The sequence below is a fragment of the Vigna umbellata genome, chromosome 5, assembly GCF_029865625.1.
Source record: "Vigna umbellata cultivar VRB3 chromosome 5, Vumbellata_1.0, whole genome shotgun sequence".
NCBI lineage: Eukaryota > Viridiplantae > Streptophyta > Magnoliopsida > Fabales > Fabaceae > Vigna > Vigna umbellata.
Window position 1 is genome coordinate 23,440,976 of NC_142169.1, and position 15,718 is coordinate 23,456,693.

The 15,718-nt window shown below is 37.6% G+C and overlaps 2 protein-coding genes and 2 long non-coding RNA genes across 5 annotated transcripts; all 4 read right to left on the reverse strand.

Moving 5' to 3' along the window:
* Positions 1–1,496: 1,496 nt before the first annotated feature.
* LOC124827221 (Rhodanese/Cell cycle control phosphatase superfamily protein) lies at positions 1,497–3,449 on the reverse strand. The gene is made up of 6 exons (XM_047300233.2): positions 3,297–3,449; positions 2,783–3,039; positions 2,546–2,696; positions 2,106–2,191; positions 1,923–2,027; positions 1,497–1,845 (listed from the first exon to the last, which is right to left on the reverse strand). Exons 1-6 carry the CDS (start codon positions 3,413–3,415, stop codon positions 1,775–1,777), a joined length of 789 nt encoding a protein of 262 aa, XP_047156189.1. The 5' UTR covers positions 3,416–3,449; the 3' UTR covers positions 1,497–1,774.
* Positions 3,450–5,307: 1,858 nt separating this feature from the next.
* LOC148197962 (uncharacterized) lies at positions 5,308–8,359 on the reverse strand. 2 transcript variants are annotated; one of them, XR_015779860.1, is made up of 4 exons: positions 8,077–8,359; positions 7,618–7,684; positions 7,421–7,512; positions 5,308–5,620 (listed from the first exon to the last, which is right to left on the reverse strand). It is a non-coding gene; the product is annotated as an uncharacterized LOC148197962 (long non-coding RNA). The 2 variants fall into 2 exon arrangements; XR_015779859.1 differs by having other exon boundaries at positions 7,618–8,359.
* A 610-nt stretch (positions 8,360–8,969) lies between these two features.
* On the reverse strand, positions 8,970–12,625 carry LOC148197963 (uncharacterized). Its single transcript, XM_088115690.1, has 7 exons — positions 11,303–12,625; positions 10,898–11,188; positions 10,607–10,801; positions 10,314–10,375; positions 9,891–10,082; positions 9,365–9,527; positions 8,970–9,005 (listed from the first exon to the last, which is right to left on the reverse strand). The coding sequence occupies exons 1-7, from the start codon at positions 12,623–12,625 to the stop codon at positions 8,970–8,972; spliced, it is 2,262 nt and encodes a 753-aa protein (XP_087971816.1).
* A 293-nt stretch (positions 12,626–12,918) lies between these two features.
* On the reverse strand, positions 12,919–15,499 carry LOC148197964 (uncharacterized). The gene is made up of 3 exons (XR_015786678.1): positions 15,229–15,499; positions 15,032–15,123; positions 12,919–13,231 (listed from the first exon to the last, which is right to left on the reverse strand). It is a non-coding gene; the product is annotated as an uncharacterized LOC148197964 (long non-coding RNA).
* Between the last annotated feature and the right edge of the window lie 219 nt (positions 15,500–15,718).

Here is a 15,718-nt window from a genome sequence, read left to right on the forward strand (position 1 = left end):
AGTTGTTTGTTGTACTTGGTTTTGAAGTATTTTGTCTCTATGTCTATTTTGTGTGTTTTATATGTTGTGGTGTTTTTATCTTTATAATTAAATAAAGAGTATTTACATGAGATATTTAACAAATGATGAAAATTATAAAAATAAAAATATTCATAAACAAAATACACATCTTTTAGGTTCATACCTATTTTTACTTTTCGCGTTAGATTTGGATTGAGATAATGAATAATGTCGACTTGGCCATAGTTAAAACAGAATAAACCATTTTTACGCCTTAATTACTTAATTATATATTAAAAAAAGTGTTTTTATTACCTGATACATGAATGAGTTAGTTCTGTAATTAGCCTTGTGAGCTTTCAGACAAGGCCTAGTATTTCTTTATATTGGGATGTACAAATTCTCGTTAACTTGAAATAGTTATGATCTTTTTATATGTAAAATATACCTAAACAGATGTCACAAAGCTAAGTTATTCTCTCTACTTTAGCGTTATGTTATAGGTTAGTTTTCAAAATGTTGGCATATGTACAATGAGGTTTGTCATACCCTCAGGATCTGTGGCGGTTGTGCGTCATGTCCATGCAACACCAAAAATGTTTGGAATGGCCCAAGAAAACTTTTTGTGCAAGTTGTGTGAAAGAGGAAATTATTATTGTCCAAATCAATGATGATTATGTAGCGGGTCTAGAAAATTGCGATCATCACTTGCATGGTAGAATTGTTCTGAACAAAGGAGACAAGCCTTTGACACACTTTGGGTTTTGTTCCAAAATCTGAATATCTTCAAGGTTCTTGGTTTCTTGGAAGGAAATTCATCTGGGAAAGGGATTCTATGAATTCAAGTTCTAGTCTTTGGAATACATGCGTCTCTCAAAAACAGATTTTTATTCCCAAAAATGGTGGTACTGGGATTAGAGACAATACTGTGAAAGATTAAATGATGTTGCTGATGTTGGGTCTATAAAGAAGGAAGTAAGAGACAAGATCTTAGCCTAATCAAACAAGGGAATAACATGATTTTCTATCAAAAACCTTAAAACAAGATGTTAATGAATATTCAACATTATATGATATTCTACTTTTTCATTGAAACTTAGACTCACACTTGGAATCTTAACTGATAATAGTAAATCTGAAAGTTCACACGATCTAATGAACACGAAGGCACATATTTTTGGGAACTAGACTTCTACACAACAGCCCCTCGTTTTCACCTTTAATTCCCTTCATTTCTGATTTTCTAATTTTTAATTCAATCCACTTCTCACATTGGAATGACATTCAATGTGAACTAACTGAAAGTCAAATACATAATTGTAAGTTTAATCCTCTCGTAAGCAATTTCTACTCTTAACACTCAACAGTCATTACAAAATCTTTTAAACATGAAGCACAGATAAAAGCATCATATCATAAGCATCATTATCACACTATAAACCTTTCTTTTATACAACAAACGGCAACAAGAAGAAAAGAAAAGAAAATGAACTATCTTCAAAGGAAAACTACAGTAGCAGTATAAATTCTAAATAAGTGGTATCTTTAACATTCCAAATGGGTATATACGTCCTTTCTCAATGGAGAATACTAAACAATTTGATTACTTAACGATTGTATCCATACTCACGCTACTAACTCTTCCATCACTTTGTTCATATTTCATCTTTTGTTTTTGGTTCCTCAATTCCTATCACACGTTCCTTTATTACTCTACATGCATAAAGAGTGGGAAAGAACAAAATCAAGAACGACTATAATGGAATTTTTAGGCTTATCCTGTAGGGGCCAATTGGAATAGCTTCTCTGCTTGCTCAGGGAAGAATGTAACGAATATATATGCACCTGAAAATTTCATTTAAACAAATCAATACCAGCATAAAAAGTAGTAATTGAAATTTGATGAAAAGAAAAGAACTCACAAACAAGAATAGTTCCCAACACAGTTGAGATTTTTCCTTGGATTGTCACCAAACCAGCTTTGCCTGCATTCTCCAACTCTGTGGACCCTACAGACTCAAATGTCCCTACATAATAGAAATAGTTTAGTTGATTATCCTAGAAGATAAGTTAACTTCTAAATCTAAGTCAAACAATTACTGAACCTGGTTTTACGGTTTGAAGGCCAGATGTTATGCATGCTATATTTTCATAACCAGCTTTCTCTAACTTATCTGCTGCAGCAGCAGACCTTGACAAAGAACAAAGAAAATCTCAAACTCTTACATTAGACTATTAAAACTCAATACAAGCACAGTCTAAATTCAAGCCAATCTATAGGAATTTCATGTATCATTTTGTCCCCACAGTAGACATCTAGAAGTCCTTGAGGCGATGACAAACATTATTTACTGGAACAACTCACAGCATTCTTAAAACACAAATACATTGTAGTTTGTGGTTTTAAAACATGAATGTTGAGGTTCTGTATTCTACAAAGGTGAAGTTAAGGACCTTAACATATCAATGCAAGCGTCATCCTGTCAATATAACCAGACGGTGTAAATAATTTGCAGTCAAATTGGGTAGGAAATCATAAACAAACCTCAGTCCTTCCTGGCACACAACCAAGAGTTTACTTTCAGGTGGAAACTGGGTCTTAACAGATTGTATAAAATCAGGATTTGGCTTAGTGAATGGCAACCCAAAGAACAACCCAGAAAAGTTATTGTGCAGTTGCCTTTTGATAATAGTACCTACAGAAAGCGAAAGTGGCAGAGTAACAAAATTGAAGCAGAACAACATGCCCACATAAAGTTTTTAGGAAGGAATAACTCCATACCAGGATCATTGTCTTTGTTTTCAATAAAAAGAGGCACATGACTACAAGATTTTATGTGAGCTCGTTCAAATTGACTCTTGTCTCTCACATCAAGAACAGCATACCCATCCCCTTCTACAAGTTCCTTCGCTTTGTCAGCGTTCACAAATTCAACTTCTGCTCTTATTGCCAATCTTCTCATTCCAGTTCCAGGTAGTTTCCCTGGCAGGGCCCTTGCATTGTGAGTTTTTAATACCAACCAACATGCCCCTAAGTTGCTGAAAAAACAACCTTAATCCCTCACAACCATGTCCACATAGATTTTTCAAACATTAACTGAACTTGCACTTCACTACTGTTTTCACCAACATGGTTAATCTTGAAAGGCAGAATCTAAAGTTAAACATGCAGAGAATCTAGGAAAGAAAACCCCAAGATAAAAAAAAGTTACTTTTTTGAGAATTTGTTATGCTATCAGTATAAATAACAATTTGAACATATTAAACAAAAACACAAGTTAAGAAGAGTTAGTTACCTGGAAGAGGAAAGACAGGAAGTGTAGAAACCAGTTCCTGCCATTTTGTATGAAAATGAAAATTGTTTGACACTCGTATCCATCCGCTGAAGCTGTCTTTCAAAGGTGAACTCAATCATGCCACCTGTTAAATTTAGTGGGCCATGAAATTTGAAATCGGCAATCATTTTCTGCCACGTGTCAAATATCTGTGAAATCTTAAAGCCTTCAAGATTCTAAAACTTCACGGGTACCCTTGCTGGTTCTGGCTAACAGTGATGTTTCTTTAGCTCAACATGCGTGATATTTTGCGTATTTTTCTTTGTAGCGCCTAAATTTCTTTGATGTAGATCTATAATTATTTTGTAGATCTTGTCTACAAAATGAAAAAAAAAACAATTTTGCTTCTAATTAAGCTGAATCAACTAGAAACAATTATAATAAGACATGCCAAAGAAGAAACCCAACCCTTTATTTACTAGGTATTATAAAAAATGTATATTATTTATTCTCTTTTTTTTTTTGAAAAACTTTTTTTTATTTTGTAAAATTAATTTTCATTATTTTTTAACAATTTTACGAACTTTTTTTTATTTCGTAAAATTAATTTTCATCATTTCTTAATAATTTTACAAACTTCTTTTTTTCGTAAAATTAATTTTTATCATTTCTTAATATTGTTAGCATATGATAATTATTGTGAAATATAGATTTAATAGACATAATCGAGATAAGATAAACAATTTTTAAACATTTATTGTAAATTATGTAATTTATTTTATTTTATTTTAGCTTAACAGTTAGAAAAAGAAAAAAAATATAAATAGATTCTTCATGTATAAAAAATGAGATGATAAATTGTATTTAAAAATTCAAACACTATGAGAACGTTGATTTCATTTACTAATTTTTGTTCTTTGGTAATTTATTTTTCCAAGCAATTGTCATTCTTGTACTTTACAATTTAAGTTTCTCAGGCACTTCACTACATTTAATTTCCATTTACACCAATCCATATTTATCTAAAACAAAAAAAAACGATTACTGAAAAGAAATGTAATAATTTTTTATTGATATTCACTTAAAAGAGAATTTAGCATATTAACTTTGTGTTAATTATGGAGTTTTAAATTAAAAAAATAATTATTTCTTAATCTTATTGATAAAGAATCCACGTTAAATTGAATTGATTAGAAAAAAAATTAAACAAATATCAAATTAAAATCTTCCAGAAACAAGTAAATTTAAAAAGATTCAACTGACTAAGGAATGTACATTACGAGTGTATTCGAGATAGTTACAAAAGTTAAATTATCTAAATGATTTTATTTTGTGTAATCGAGTCTTGTTATAAGTAATGATAATTAAAATACATTAAATTCTCTTAATGGATTTTGCAGTTGCTCCATGTCAATGATGCTCAAATTCTGTTGCAGAGAAGCATACGCTGAAGCTAAATCCGTGGCAGAAGTGATGATCTTGATAAGCGCTTTCTTTACTTCAAATTCATCAGAAGAAACACTCGTTTATCCCGTTTCCTTCCTTGAATCAGTCACACTACACTAAGTATAAACTCATAAATATCAAGACATTATTTTTTATTCAAAAGTTTTGAACAATGGATTTGTAAGTCTTATGTACTTCTGGGTGGTTTAATAAAAATATGATAAACTGATGATATAACAACACCATTAAATTTTTTATTTTATACCATTATAATAAATTGCAATTTAACTCAAACATATAAGATTATTATGTAAAATGGAATTTGTAACTTTTGCTTTATAATTAATTACTCTTCTCTACGTAAGCTTATAATTTATCTCGATATTGCTTATTCTTGTAGTCTTACTTTGTCTAGGTTTTGCAGAAGTATGTGAAGAGAGGGGTGTTGTAACATCCCAATAAATGATAATTACCATAGATCAGAAGTAAATTACATTTACAGTAATTATAGTGCAGTCTTAAGATTTACAGTAGCTGCTCTGAAAGGAAACAGCACATTCAGCAATTTACATCAACTGCTCACGCATTTTAAACTGAATGTGCAGCACTTTACAGTATTTAGAAATTCATAAAAGGTACAAAACCAGTTACTGGACAAACGTTCTGCAGAAATATACAGTCAACGTCCCAAAATGCTATACAGAAAGACTAAATACTACTAATACTGTATGAACAGCGCTGCAAAACTATACACAGAACTATCAAAAATACAGCACTGAAAAGTGCTAAAGCTAATACAGAAACGGGTCTCTACTGCTCAGCTTTAACTTCAACTTCCACAAGGTTGGCATCCTCCAAATTTTCTTCTTCCAGTATAGTTTCAAGGGGTGCCTCACCATCTGCTCACATCCACAACGGATGATCATTGCATTGACAAGACGGACATACAGAAACAGTAGACAACACAAGGAAATTGCAAGGGTAAGCTTAGGTAATTTAATTCAATAAAATCAACATAATTTAACTTATAAAATCAGTCATACAATTCATACAACATTAAACACATATCCATTCAAACAGTAACTCATCCAATTCTCATAATTAAAGACTGTCCGGACTGTATGATCCATGTATCTACAGGCGTTCTTTGCACCCGGGTGATGTAGTAACTGGGATACCCTCAACAGCTGCCACCCGAGGTTAACCCTTATCAGTCCAAGTACTATAAGGACTAGGGCCTCCTGCCATTCCCACGCATGAACTACTCTCCTCTACATGAGGATGAGCAATCATGGAATATCAGGATGAACAGCCATCAGTAGCTTAATCCATGGTCATACTACACTACTTCTCATATTCACATCATGGAGACGTTCCTCCTTGGAACGCTCTTTCATAATCCAATCCAATAAATCCATTCCAAATACCATTCGCATATATTCACAATTTCTCTTATTCAAATTTTCATTCTGTGTTCACTCTCTTTATTTTAAAGAACGTTCATCACTCAATAAATAGGGACGAACATAATACAGTACTCAAACATTCACGTTTCTGAACAAAAGAAACGTACCATTTATCAACTTAACTACATTACAACACTTAATAATTGGAAGAAAACTGATCTGAGAAGAGATGAGTAATACTTAGAAGAATCTTAAATCTAAAGACTCCAGGTAGAATCCAAAGGATAAAGCCAATAAGAAATATTTAGATAAACAATCAAATGTAATTGAATTCAGAAAAACAACACTGCCAGTCAAAGGCTGAACGTTAATTAACAATTTGAACGAACGTCATATACGTTCGCTCACGAAGCAATAATAAGACGAGCGTTCAATTATAAAAGCAAACATTGCTCAGGACGAACGCCAGGTCAATGACCGAGCATCAAATAGAACGAACGCACATAGAAACGAATGTGCACGGAAACGAACACGCATGGGAACGAACGTTCAGTATCAGACCGAACGCTAACTGGGACGAACGCTCAATCTAAGATTGAGAGTTCATTTGGACGAACGCTCAGTATAATACTAAGCGCCCCTTATGACGAACGCTGGTAAACAAAACCGAGCGTCCTAACTATACTTCACTTTACATTTTTAATGGTTGGACCCGCTAGGCTAAGCCGAACGCTCACCTAACTCTTAGCACCAACAACGCTCGTTCTTGATCAGGTCCTTTCCAAAGGAAAGAGCCCTTATTCTAAGTGATATTCCAGGGAAACCGAAAGGTATAAGACCGTTCGATAACGAGCGTACATGATCAATCAGAGAAGATCAGATTTCCAGATTTTTCAGACACTATACTTCACAGTTTTTATACGATTTGTAACTTAGAATTTTCATCTTCACCATAAATCTTATACATTACAGAATTCATATTATCTCCTCAAACTATACAGAGTTTTCCATCTTTCCAGTTCAAACATATCACCATCAACATACAGTAAAAATCATCTTTCCAAATTATACAGAATTCAATCAAATCTCAACTCATACATATCATTCTCTGCATACAGTTCAAACAATAACATCATCCACATACATTTCCAAACTTTATCAATCATATACAACCAGTACAACAGACTCGTACATGCATACTCCAAAATTCATACAATTCAAACATCCAGTACACTTCATTACTGTCATAAACATCAACCAAGTATTAAATCAAATTACTCAAGCTTCCCTTACCTGTTACTGCAGTGTACTTCCAATTGCTCAGAATTTCACTCTTTCACTCACGGCTTTCTATCCAGAAATTCACTGAACCACTTCTACTAAATCTAATACACCAAAAATCATAACAGATCAGACTTCTAATCCTGCATGCAACCAGAATTTTGGTTCGCATGAACTAAGTGGACAATTGTGCAGCAACGAGAACTTACCAGTTCAGTTCTCAATTCTGTTCGGATCAGAATAGTGCTCACGGTGCAGGGAAACTTTCTCCTATGTCTGAAATGAGATCAGAGGGTTTGATGGTAAGTTATCTTAAAGAGGAGATGAACAAGTGCAGAGAAATTTCAGAGAGAATTTGAGGTTAGAATTTTCGAGAGAAGGAAGGTGATTGCATGCAGAGAATGGGAAGAGTTTTCCTGAAAATTTACTTCCTTCTTTCACAGAAACTAACTCCCATTCTCCATACACCACTTGTCTTCCATTATCATTCGCAGAGTGCTTCCACTGTGACACATGGCAGACACATGCAGTGGGAATGTGAGTGGATTTTGACGTGGCAAAACGCATCATAAGAGTGATCAGAGAGTGGTTTTGTGTGCTAATTAAATCAGGTTCTCACATTCCCCCTAACTACAAAAATTTTCGTCCTCGAAAATTCTAAAGCTTACCAGGGAATAGATGTGGATATAATTCTCTCACAGCTTCTTCAACCTCCCATGTTGAGTCACCAGTCTTTGCATTCCACACCACTTTCACAAGACGAACCTCCTTCCCTTTGTAAAGTCTGGTGCGGCTGTCTTCAATGCAGACTGGTTGCATCTCCAGTGTTCTATCTGGCCGAAGTTGGATATCTTCTAACTCCAATACGTGTGATGGATCCGCTATATATTTGCGGAGTTGAGAGACATGAAAGACTGGATGAAGGTTGGACAGTTGAGGTGGTAAAGCCAATTCATACGCCACTGCTCCAATCTTCTTCAGAATTAGATAAGGTCCAACATACTTGGGAGAAAGCTTCTTTGGACGAAGGACTCTTCCCACACCAGTGATTGGATTTAACCTCAGAAACACGTGATCTCCAGCAGTGAATTCTAAGGGTCTTCTTCTCTTATCTGCATATGACTTCTGCCTGCTTTGAGAAGTCTTCAAACGCTCTTGGATCAGTTTCACTTTCTCTGTTGTTTGCTGGATTAATTCTGGTCCAGTGACTGCAGTTTCACCTTCTTGGAACCAACACAAAGGAGTTCTACACTTTCTTCCATAAAGAGCTTCAAACGGTGCCATTCCTATGCTTGCTTGATAACTGTTATTATACGTGAATTCCACAAGCGGCAGAACCTCATCCCATACTCCCATATGATCTATAACGCAGATCCTCAACAAGTCTTCAAGAGTTTGGATGGTTCGTTCAGATTGACCATCCGTCTGAGGGTGATATGCAGAACTCATTTGAAGTTTGCTTCCCAATTCTCCTTGCAATGACTGCCAAAAACGAGATGTGAATCTCGTGTCTCGATCTGATATAATGCTTGAAGGAACTCCATGCAGTCTAACAATCTCATTAACGTACAGCTTGGCCAAGTTTGTCATAGACATCCTTAAATTAACAGCCAGGAAGTGAGCACTCTTAGTCAATCTATCCACAATCACCCAAATTGAATCATGGTTTCGGACTGTACGTGGCAGATGAGTCACGAAATCCATAGAGATGCTGTCCCACTTCCATTCTGGAATTTCCAATGGCTGCAGTAATCCTCCTGGTCTTTGATGTTCAGCTTTGGCTCTTTGACAAGTTAAGCAAGAGGACACAAAACGTGCAATGTCACTCTTCATACCAGGCCACCAGAAAGACAAACGAAGGTCATGATACATCTTAGTCATGCCAGGATGCATGCTAAGACGGCTGTGATGTGCTTCCTCCAATATGATTCTCTTCAGCTCGCCATCATTAGGGACACACGTCCTTCCCCGGTAACGCAACATGCCATCTGTTCCTGCATTGAAGTCCTTATCTTTACTCAAACTGAGCGCGCTTAATATCTTCACCAGCTCTTCATCTTCACGTTGCTTCTTCCAGATTCGGTCAAATACATCACTGGAAATTCTGAGATTACAGCATCTGATAACATCCGTTCCCAAGTCAAACTGCAATCTTAGATCTCTAAAGCTTTCCACCAAATTCAGCTCCTTCACCATCATTGCAGAGACCCTTACGGCTTTCCTACTCAAGGCGTCAGCCACCACATTTGCTTTCCCAGGATGATACAACAATTCGAATTCATAATCCTTCAAGAATTCAAGCCACCTCCTTTGCCTCATATTCAACTCCTTTTGATCAAAGAGGTACTTGAGACTCTTGTGATCACTAAATACTTGAAACGTTGCACCATACAGATAATGTCTCCAGATTTTTAAAGCAAACACGACTGCTGCCAGCTCCAAGTCGTGTGTGGGGTAATTCTTTTCATGGACTTTCAACTGCCTGGAAGCGTATGCCACTGCCTTTCTTTCCTGCATCAGTACACAGCCCAAGCCTTGATACGACGCATCACAATATACTTCAAAAGGCTTGGCTGTGTCTGGAATCACCAACACAGGAGCACTTGTTAATTTCTTCTTCAGTCCTTGAAAGCTTTCCTCACATCTATCTGTCCAAGCAAAAGGCTGGTCCTTCCTGGTGAGGTAAGTCAGAGGGGCTACTATCTTAGAAAATCCCTCAATGAACCTCCTATAGTAACCAGCGAGTCCCACAAAACTCCTAACCTCCGTGACTGAACGTGGACTCTCCCAATCCAGCACTGCCTTCACCTTGGCTGGATCTACTGCAATACCACCAGCAGACACAACGTGTCCCAAAAATTGGATCTCCTTCATCCAGAATTCACACTTTGAACGCTTGGCATACAGCTCTTTCTCCCTCAACACGCCCAAGACAATTCTCAAGTGGTCTTCATGCTCTTCCACGTTCTTGGAATAGATCAGGATGTCATCAATAAACACCACAACAAATTTATCCAGGTACGGTCTAAAAATTCTGTTCATATAATCCATGAAGATTGCAGGTGCGTTAGTCACTCCAAAGGGCATCACCACATACTCATAATGGCCATAACGAGACCGAAATGCAGTCTTCTGAATGTCCTCCTCTTTAACTCTGATTTGATGATAGCCCGACCGTAAATCAATTTTTGAAAATACGCAAGCACCATGCAATTGATCCAGCAGATCGTCTATCCTCGGCAGTGGATACTTGTTCTTGATGGTCAGCTTATTAAGTTGCCTATAATCAATACAGAGACGGGAGCTGCCATCCTTCTTCTTTACCAACAATACAGGTGCTCCCCACGGTGAAGCACTTGGACGGATGAACCTCTTGTCCATCAATTCCTCAATCTGTTTCTTAAGTTCCACTAATTCAGCTGGTGCCATTCTGTAAGGTTGAACCGAGATGGGTGCAGCAGTGGTCACCAAGTCAATCGTGAATTCTACCTCACGAATGGGAGGTAAACCAGGTACTTCATCCGGAAAAACATCTGAAAACTCATCCACTACTGTTCTCCCTCCACTGTTATCAATATCAGATGAACACCCCATCTCATTGCCTTCATATGTCATGATAAGGAAACAGCTTGCTCCTTCCATGATGTCTTCCTTTAACTGCCCAAGAGTGATTGACAGTTCTTCATCTTCTTCAGCTGGAAAGACTAATTCCTTCTTCCCACAGTCAATGAGGATCCGATTGGTAGCCAACCAATCCATCCCCAAAATTACTTCTAAGTCCTGAAGGGGTAGGCAAATGAGATTAACCTTATATCTACGCCCCTCAACTTCTATAGGACATCTTACACAAACTGTAGATGTCTTAATCCCACCAGCTGCTGGGGTTGACACCACCAGATCAAACTGTAACTCGCTCTCCACTAGCCCCAACTTCTCAACACATGCCTTCGATATGAAGGAATGAGTTGCCCCCGAATCATACAACACATCACACGGTTTTCCAAACAGTAAGCAAGTGCTGGTGATGAGTGTACCTGAACGAGCAGCTTCAGCACCAGTAATAGCATACACCCTTCCTGTTGCTCGAGCACGTCCACCTCTACCTTGTTGAGCTCTTCCAGCATTTGGCGGTCTCATTACCGCACGGCCTCCCATATTACACTCCTGATCCGAGTGTCCATTTCTCCCACATTTATTGCAATGCTTCACTCCAGTCAATTGAGGACAAGCCCATCTCAAATGTGGTCCTCCACACTGATAGCACGTTAAAGTCCTTGGCTGTCCAGTTTGGCCAACAGTGACCAAGGCCTGTGATCCACCAGATGATTGAGTTGGACGAACGTATGGGGATCTTCTTACGTTCGTATTGTTTCTGGATACAACCTGCCCCCTATTCAACTGCTGTTTCTTCTGTTGCTCGGCCTCAGCAACGTTCTTCTCCAATACCTTTGCTCTTTCAACCATGGCAGGGAAAGATCTGATACATAAGCAGGATATTAACACCTTCAAATCACTCCTCAGCCCATTTTCAAATTTCCTGCACTGCCATTCTTCACTGGTTGCCATGGTATTAAAACGGACCAGATGCTTGAATTTGTTGGTGTATTCTGAGACAGACATACCACCCTGTACCAACTGAAGGAACTCCACCTCCTTTGCAAACCGCACACTGTCCGGGAAATATTCTTCATAAAATTTTGCTCTAAAAACCTCCCAATTAATGGGATTCTGCGCGTCCCTCATTATGGCTTTCATACTCGCCCACCAGTGACTAGCCTCACCGGTTAACAAATATTCTGTAAACGCCAACCGGTTGTCATCTGGACATCTTTTTGCATCATAGATCCGTTCCATATCCCTCAACCACTGATCCGCTTCATCCGGCAGTCCTTTCCCATTAAATTTGGCTGGGTGGTGTTGTAAGAAACTCTCCAAACTCCATTCTGCATGGGGTGCAGCATTAGAGGAGGAGGCTCCTGGTGTGCCTCGGCCAGCTGCCAAGATGTCCATTAGTTGTCTTTGCGTTGCTTCTGAGTGAACACGAGAAGCCTCCATACTTTGCATTGCTTCCTGGTTTTGCCTCATCAAGGCAGCGTTCTGCTCAACCAAAGTTGTGTTTTGTTGTTGAAGCCTGTCTATGACTGCCTCCAACACACGAGCACTAATTGGTGCATCAGATTCATTCGGCTGAGGTGGGGGAGGAAGTCTAGGAGCCATTCGTTTTCTGGATCAGAGAAAACGTACGTTAGCTATGTTCAAGAGTTAAAAATTAATAACTCATCAAACACATATCAAGCACACAACGAAAAGCACAGTGCACTCATACCCTATATGTCCTTAAAAGAACAAAACTGCTCTGATACCAATAAATGTAACATCCCAATAAATGATAATTACCATAGATCAGAAGTAAATTACATTTACAGTAATTATAGTGCAGTCTTAAGATTTACAGTAGCTGCTCTGAAAGGAAACAGCACATTCAGCAATTTACATCAACTGCTCACGCATTTTAAACTGAATGTGCAGCACTTTACAGTATTTAGAAATTCATAAAAGGTACAAAACCAGTTACTGGACAAACGTTCTGCAGAAATATACAGTCAACGTCCCAAAATGCTATACAGAAAGACTAAATACTACTAATACTGTATGAACAGCGCTGCAAAACTATACACAGAACTATCAAAAATACAGCACTGAAAAGTGCTAAAGCTAATACAGAAACGGGTCTCTACTGCTCAGCTTTAACTTCAACTTCCACAAGGTTGGCATCCTCCAAATTTTCTTCTTCCAGTATAGTTTCAAGGGGTGCCTCACCATCTGCTCACATCCACAACGGATGATCATTGCATTGACAAGACGGACATACAGAAACAGTAGACAACACAAGGAAATTGCAAGGGTAAGCTTAGGTAATTTAATTCAATAAAATCAACATAATTTAACTTATAAAATCAGTCATACAATTCATACAACATTAAACACATATCCATTCAAACAGTAACTCATCCAATTCTCATAATTAAAGACTGTCCGGACTGTATGATCCATGTATCTACAGGCGTTCTTTGCACCCGGGTGATGTAGTAACTGGGATACCCTCAACAGCTGCCACCCGAGGTTAACCCTTATCAGTCCAAGTACTATAAGGACTAGGGCCTCCTGCCATTCCCACGCATGAACTACTCTCCTCTACATGAGGATGAGCAATCATGGAATATCAGGATGAACAGCCATCAGTAGCTTAATCCATGGTCATACTACACTACTTCTCATATTCACATCATGGAGACGTTCCTCCTTGGAACGCTCTTTCATAATCCAATCCAATAAATCCATTCCAAATACCATTCGCATATATTCACAATTTCTCTTATTCAAATTTTCATTCTGTGTTCACTCTCTTTATTTTAAAGAACGTTCATCACTCAATAAATAGGGACGAACATAATACAGTACTCAAACATTCACGTTTCTGAACAAAAGAAACGTACCATTTATCAACTTAACTACATTACAACACTTAATAATTGGAAGAAAACTGATCTGAGAAGAGATGAGTAATACTTAGAAGAATCTTAAATCTAAAGACTCCAGGTAGAATCCAAAGGATAAAGCCAATAAGAAATATTTAGATAAACAATCAAATGTAATTGAATTCAGAAAAACAACACTGCCAGTCAAAGGCTGAACGTTAATTAACAATTTGAACGAACGTCATATACGTTCGCTCACGAAGCAATAATAAGACGAGCGTTCAATTATAAAAGCAAACATTGCTCAGGACGAACGCCAGGTCAATGACCGAGCATCAAATAGAACGAACGCACATAGAAACGAATGTGCACGGAAACGAACACGCATGGGAACGAACGTTCAGTATCAGACCGAACGCTAACTGGGACGAACGCTCAATCTAAGATTGAGAGTTCATTTGGACGAACGCTCAGTATAATACTAAGCGCCCCTTATGACGAACGCTGGTAAACAAAACCGAGCGTCCTAACTATACTTCACTTTACATTTTTAATGGTTGGACCCGCTAGGCTAAGCCGAACGCTCACCTAACTCTTAGCACCAACAACGCTCGTTCTTGATCAGGTCCTTTCCAAAGGAAAGAGCCCTTATTCTAAGTGATATTCCAGGGAAACCGAACGGTATAAGACCGTTCGATAACGAGCGTACATGATCAATCAGAGAAGATCAGATTTCCAGATTTTTCAGACACTATACTTCACAGTTTTTATACGATTTGTAACTTAGAATTTTCATCTTCACCATAAATCTTATACATTACAGAATTCATATTATCTCCTCAAACTATACAGAGTTTTCCATCTTTCCAGTTCAAACATATCACCATCAACATACAGTAAAAATCATCTTTCCAAATTATACAGAATTCAATCAAATCTCAACTCATACATATCATTCTCTGCATACAGTTCAAACAATAACATCATCCACATACATTTCCAAACTTTATCAATCATATACAACCAGTACAACAGACTCGTACATGCATACTCCAAAATTCATACAATTCAAACATCCAGTACACTTCATTACTGTCATAAACATCAACCAAGTATTAAATCAAATTACTCAAGCTTCCCTTACCTGTTACTGCAGTGTACTTCCAATTGCTCAGAATTTCACTCTTTCACTCACGGCTTTCTATCCAGAAATTCACTGAACCACTTCTACTAAATCTAATACACCAAAAATCATAACAGATCAGACTTCTAATCCTGCATGCAACCAGAATTTTGGTTCGCATGAACTAAGTGGACAATTGTGCAGCAACGAGAACTTACCAGTTCAGTTCTCAATTCTGTTCGGATCAGAATAGTGCTCACGGTGCAGGGAAACTTTCTCCTATGTCTGAAATGAGATCAGAGGGTTTGATGGTAAGTTATCTTAAAGAGGAGATGAACAAGTGCAGAGAAATTTCAGAGAGAATTTGAGGTTAGAATTTTCGAGAGAAGGAAGGTGATTGCATGCAGAGAATGGGAAGAGTTTTCCTGAAAATTTACTTCCTTCTTTCACAGAAACTAACTCCCATTCTCCATACACCACTTGTCTTCCATTATCATTCGCAGAGTGTTTCCACTGTGACACATGGCAGACACATGCAGTGGGAATGTGAGTGGATTTTGACGTGGCAAAACGCATCATAAGAGTGATCAGAGAGTGGTTTTGTGTGCTAATTAAATCAGGTTCTCACAGGTGTTCGTCGGAGGATACGTTTGAGCGACCTCAACCTTTCCCGCAGCTGAAGGTTATAAAAACCTGAGAAACTTCTTC

Excerpts from the sequence above, each read along its gene's own strand:
- LOC124827221 (XM_047300233.2), bottom strand. The coding sequence starts at position 3,415 with ATGATTGAGTTCACCTTTGAAAGACAGCTTCAGCGGATGGATACGAGT. Across the intron at positions 3,040-3,296 it reads TCCTGTCTTTCCTCTTCCAG|CAACTTAGGGGCATGTTGGT; the intron begins GTAACTAACTCT and ends TTGTTTTTTCAG. Across the intron at positions 2,028-2,105 it reads CCTTCAAACCGTAAAACCAG|GGACATTTGAGTCTGTAGGG; the intron begins GTTCAGTAATTG and ends TCTATTATGTAG.
- LOC148197963 (XM_088115690.1), bottom strand. The coding sequence starts at position 12,625 with ATGGCTCCTAGACTTCCTCCCCCACCTCAGCCGAATGAATCTGATGCA. Across the intron at positions 11,189-11,302 it reads GCGAGTTACAGTTTGATCTG|GACTTAGAAGTAATTTTGGG; the intron begins GTGGTGTCAACC and ends CTACCCCTTCAG. Across the intron at positions 10,376-10,606 it reads ATCAATTGCATGGTGCTTGC|AACGTGGAAGAGCATGAAGA; the intron begins GTATTTTCAAAA and ends ATCTATTCCAAG.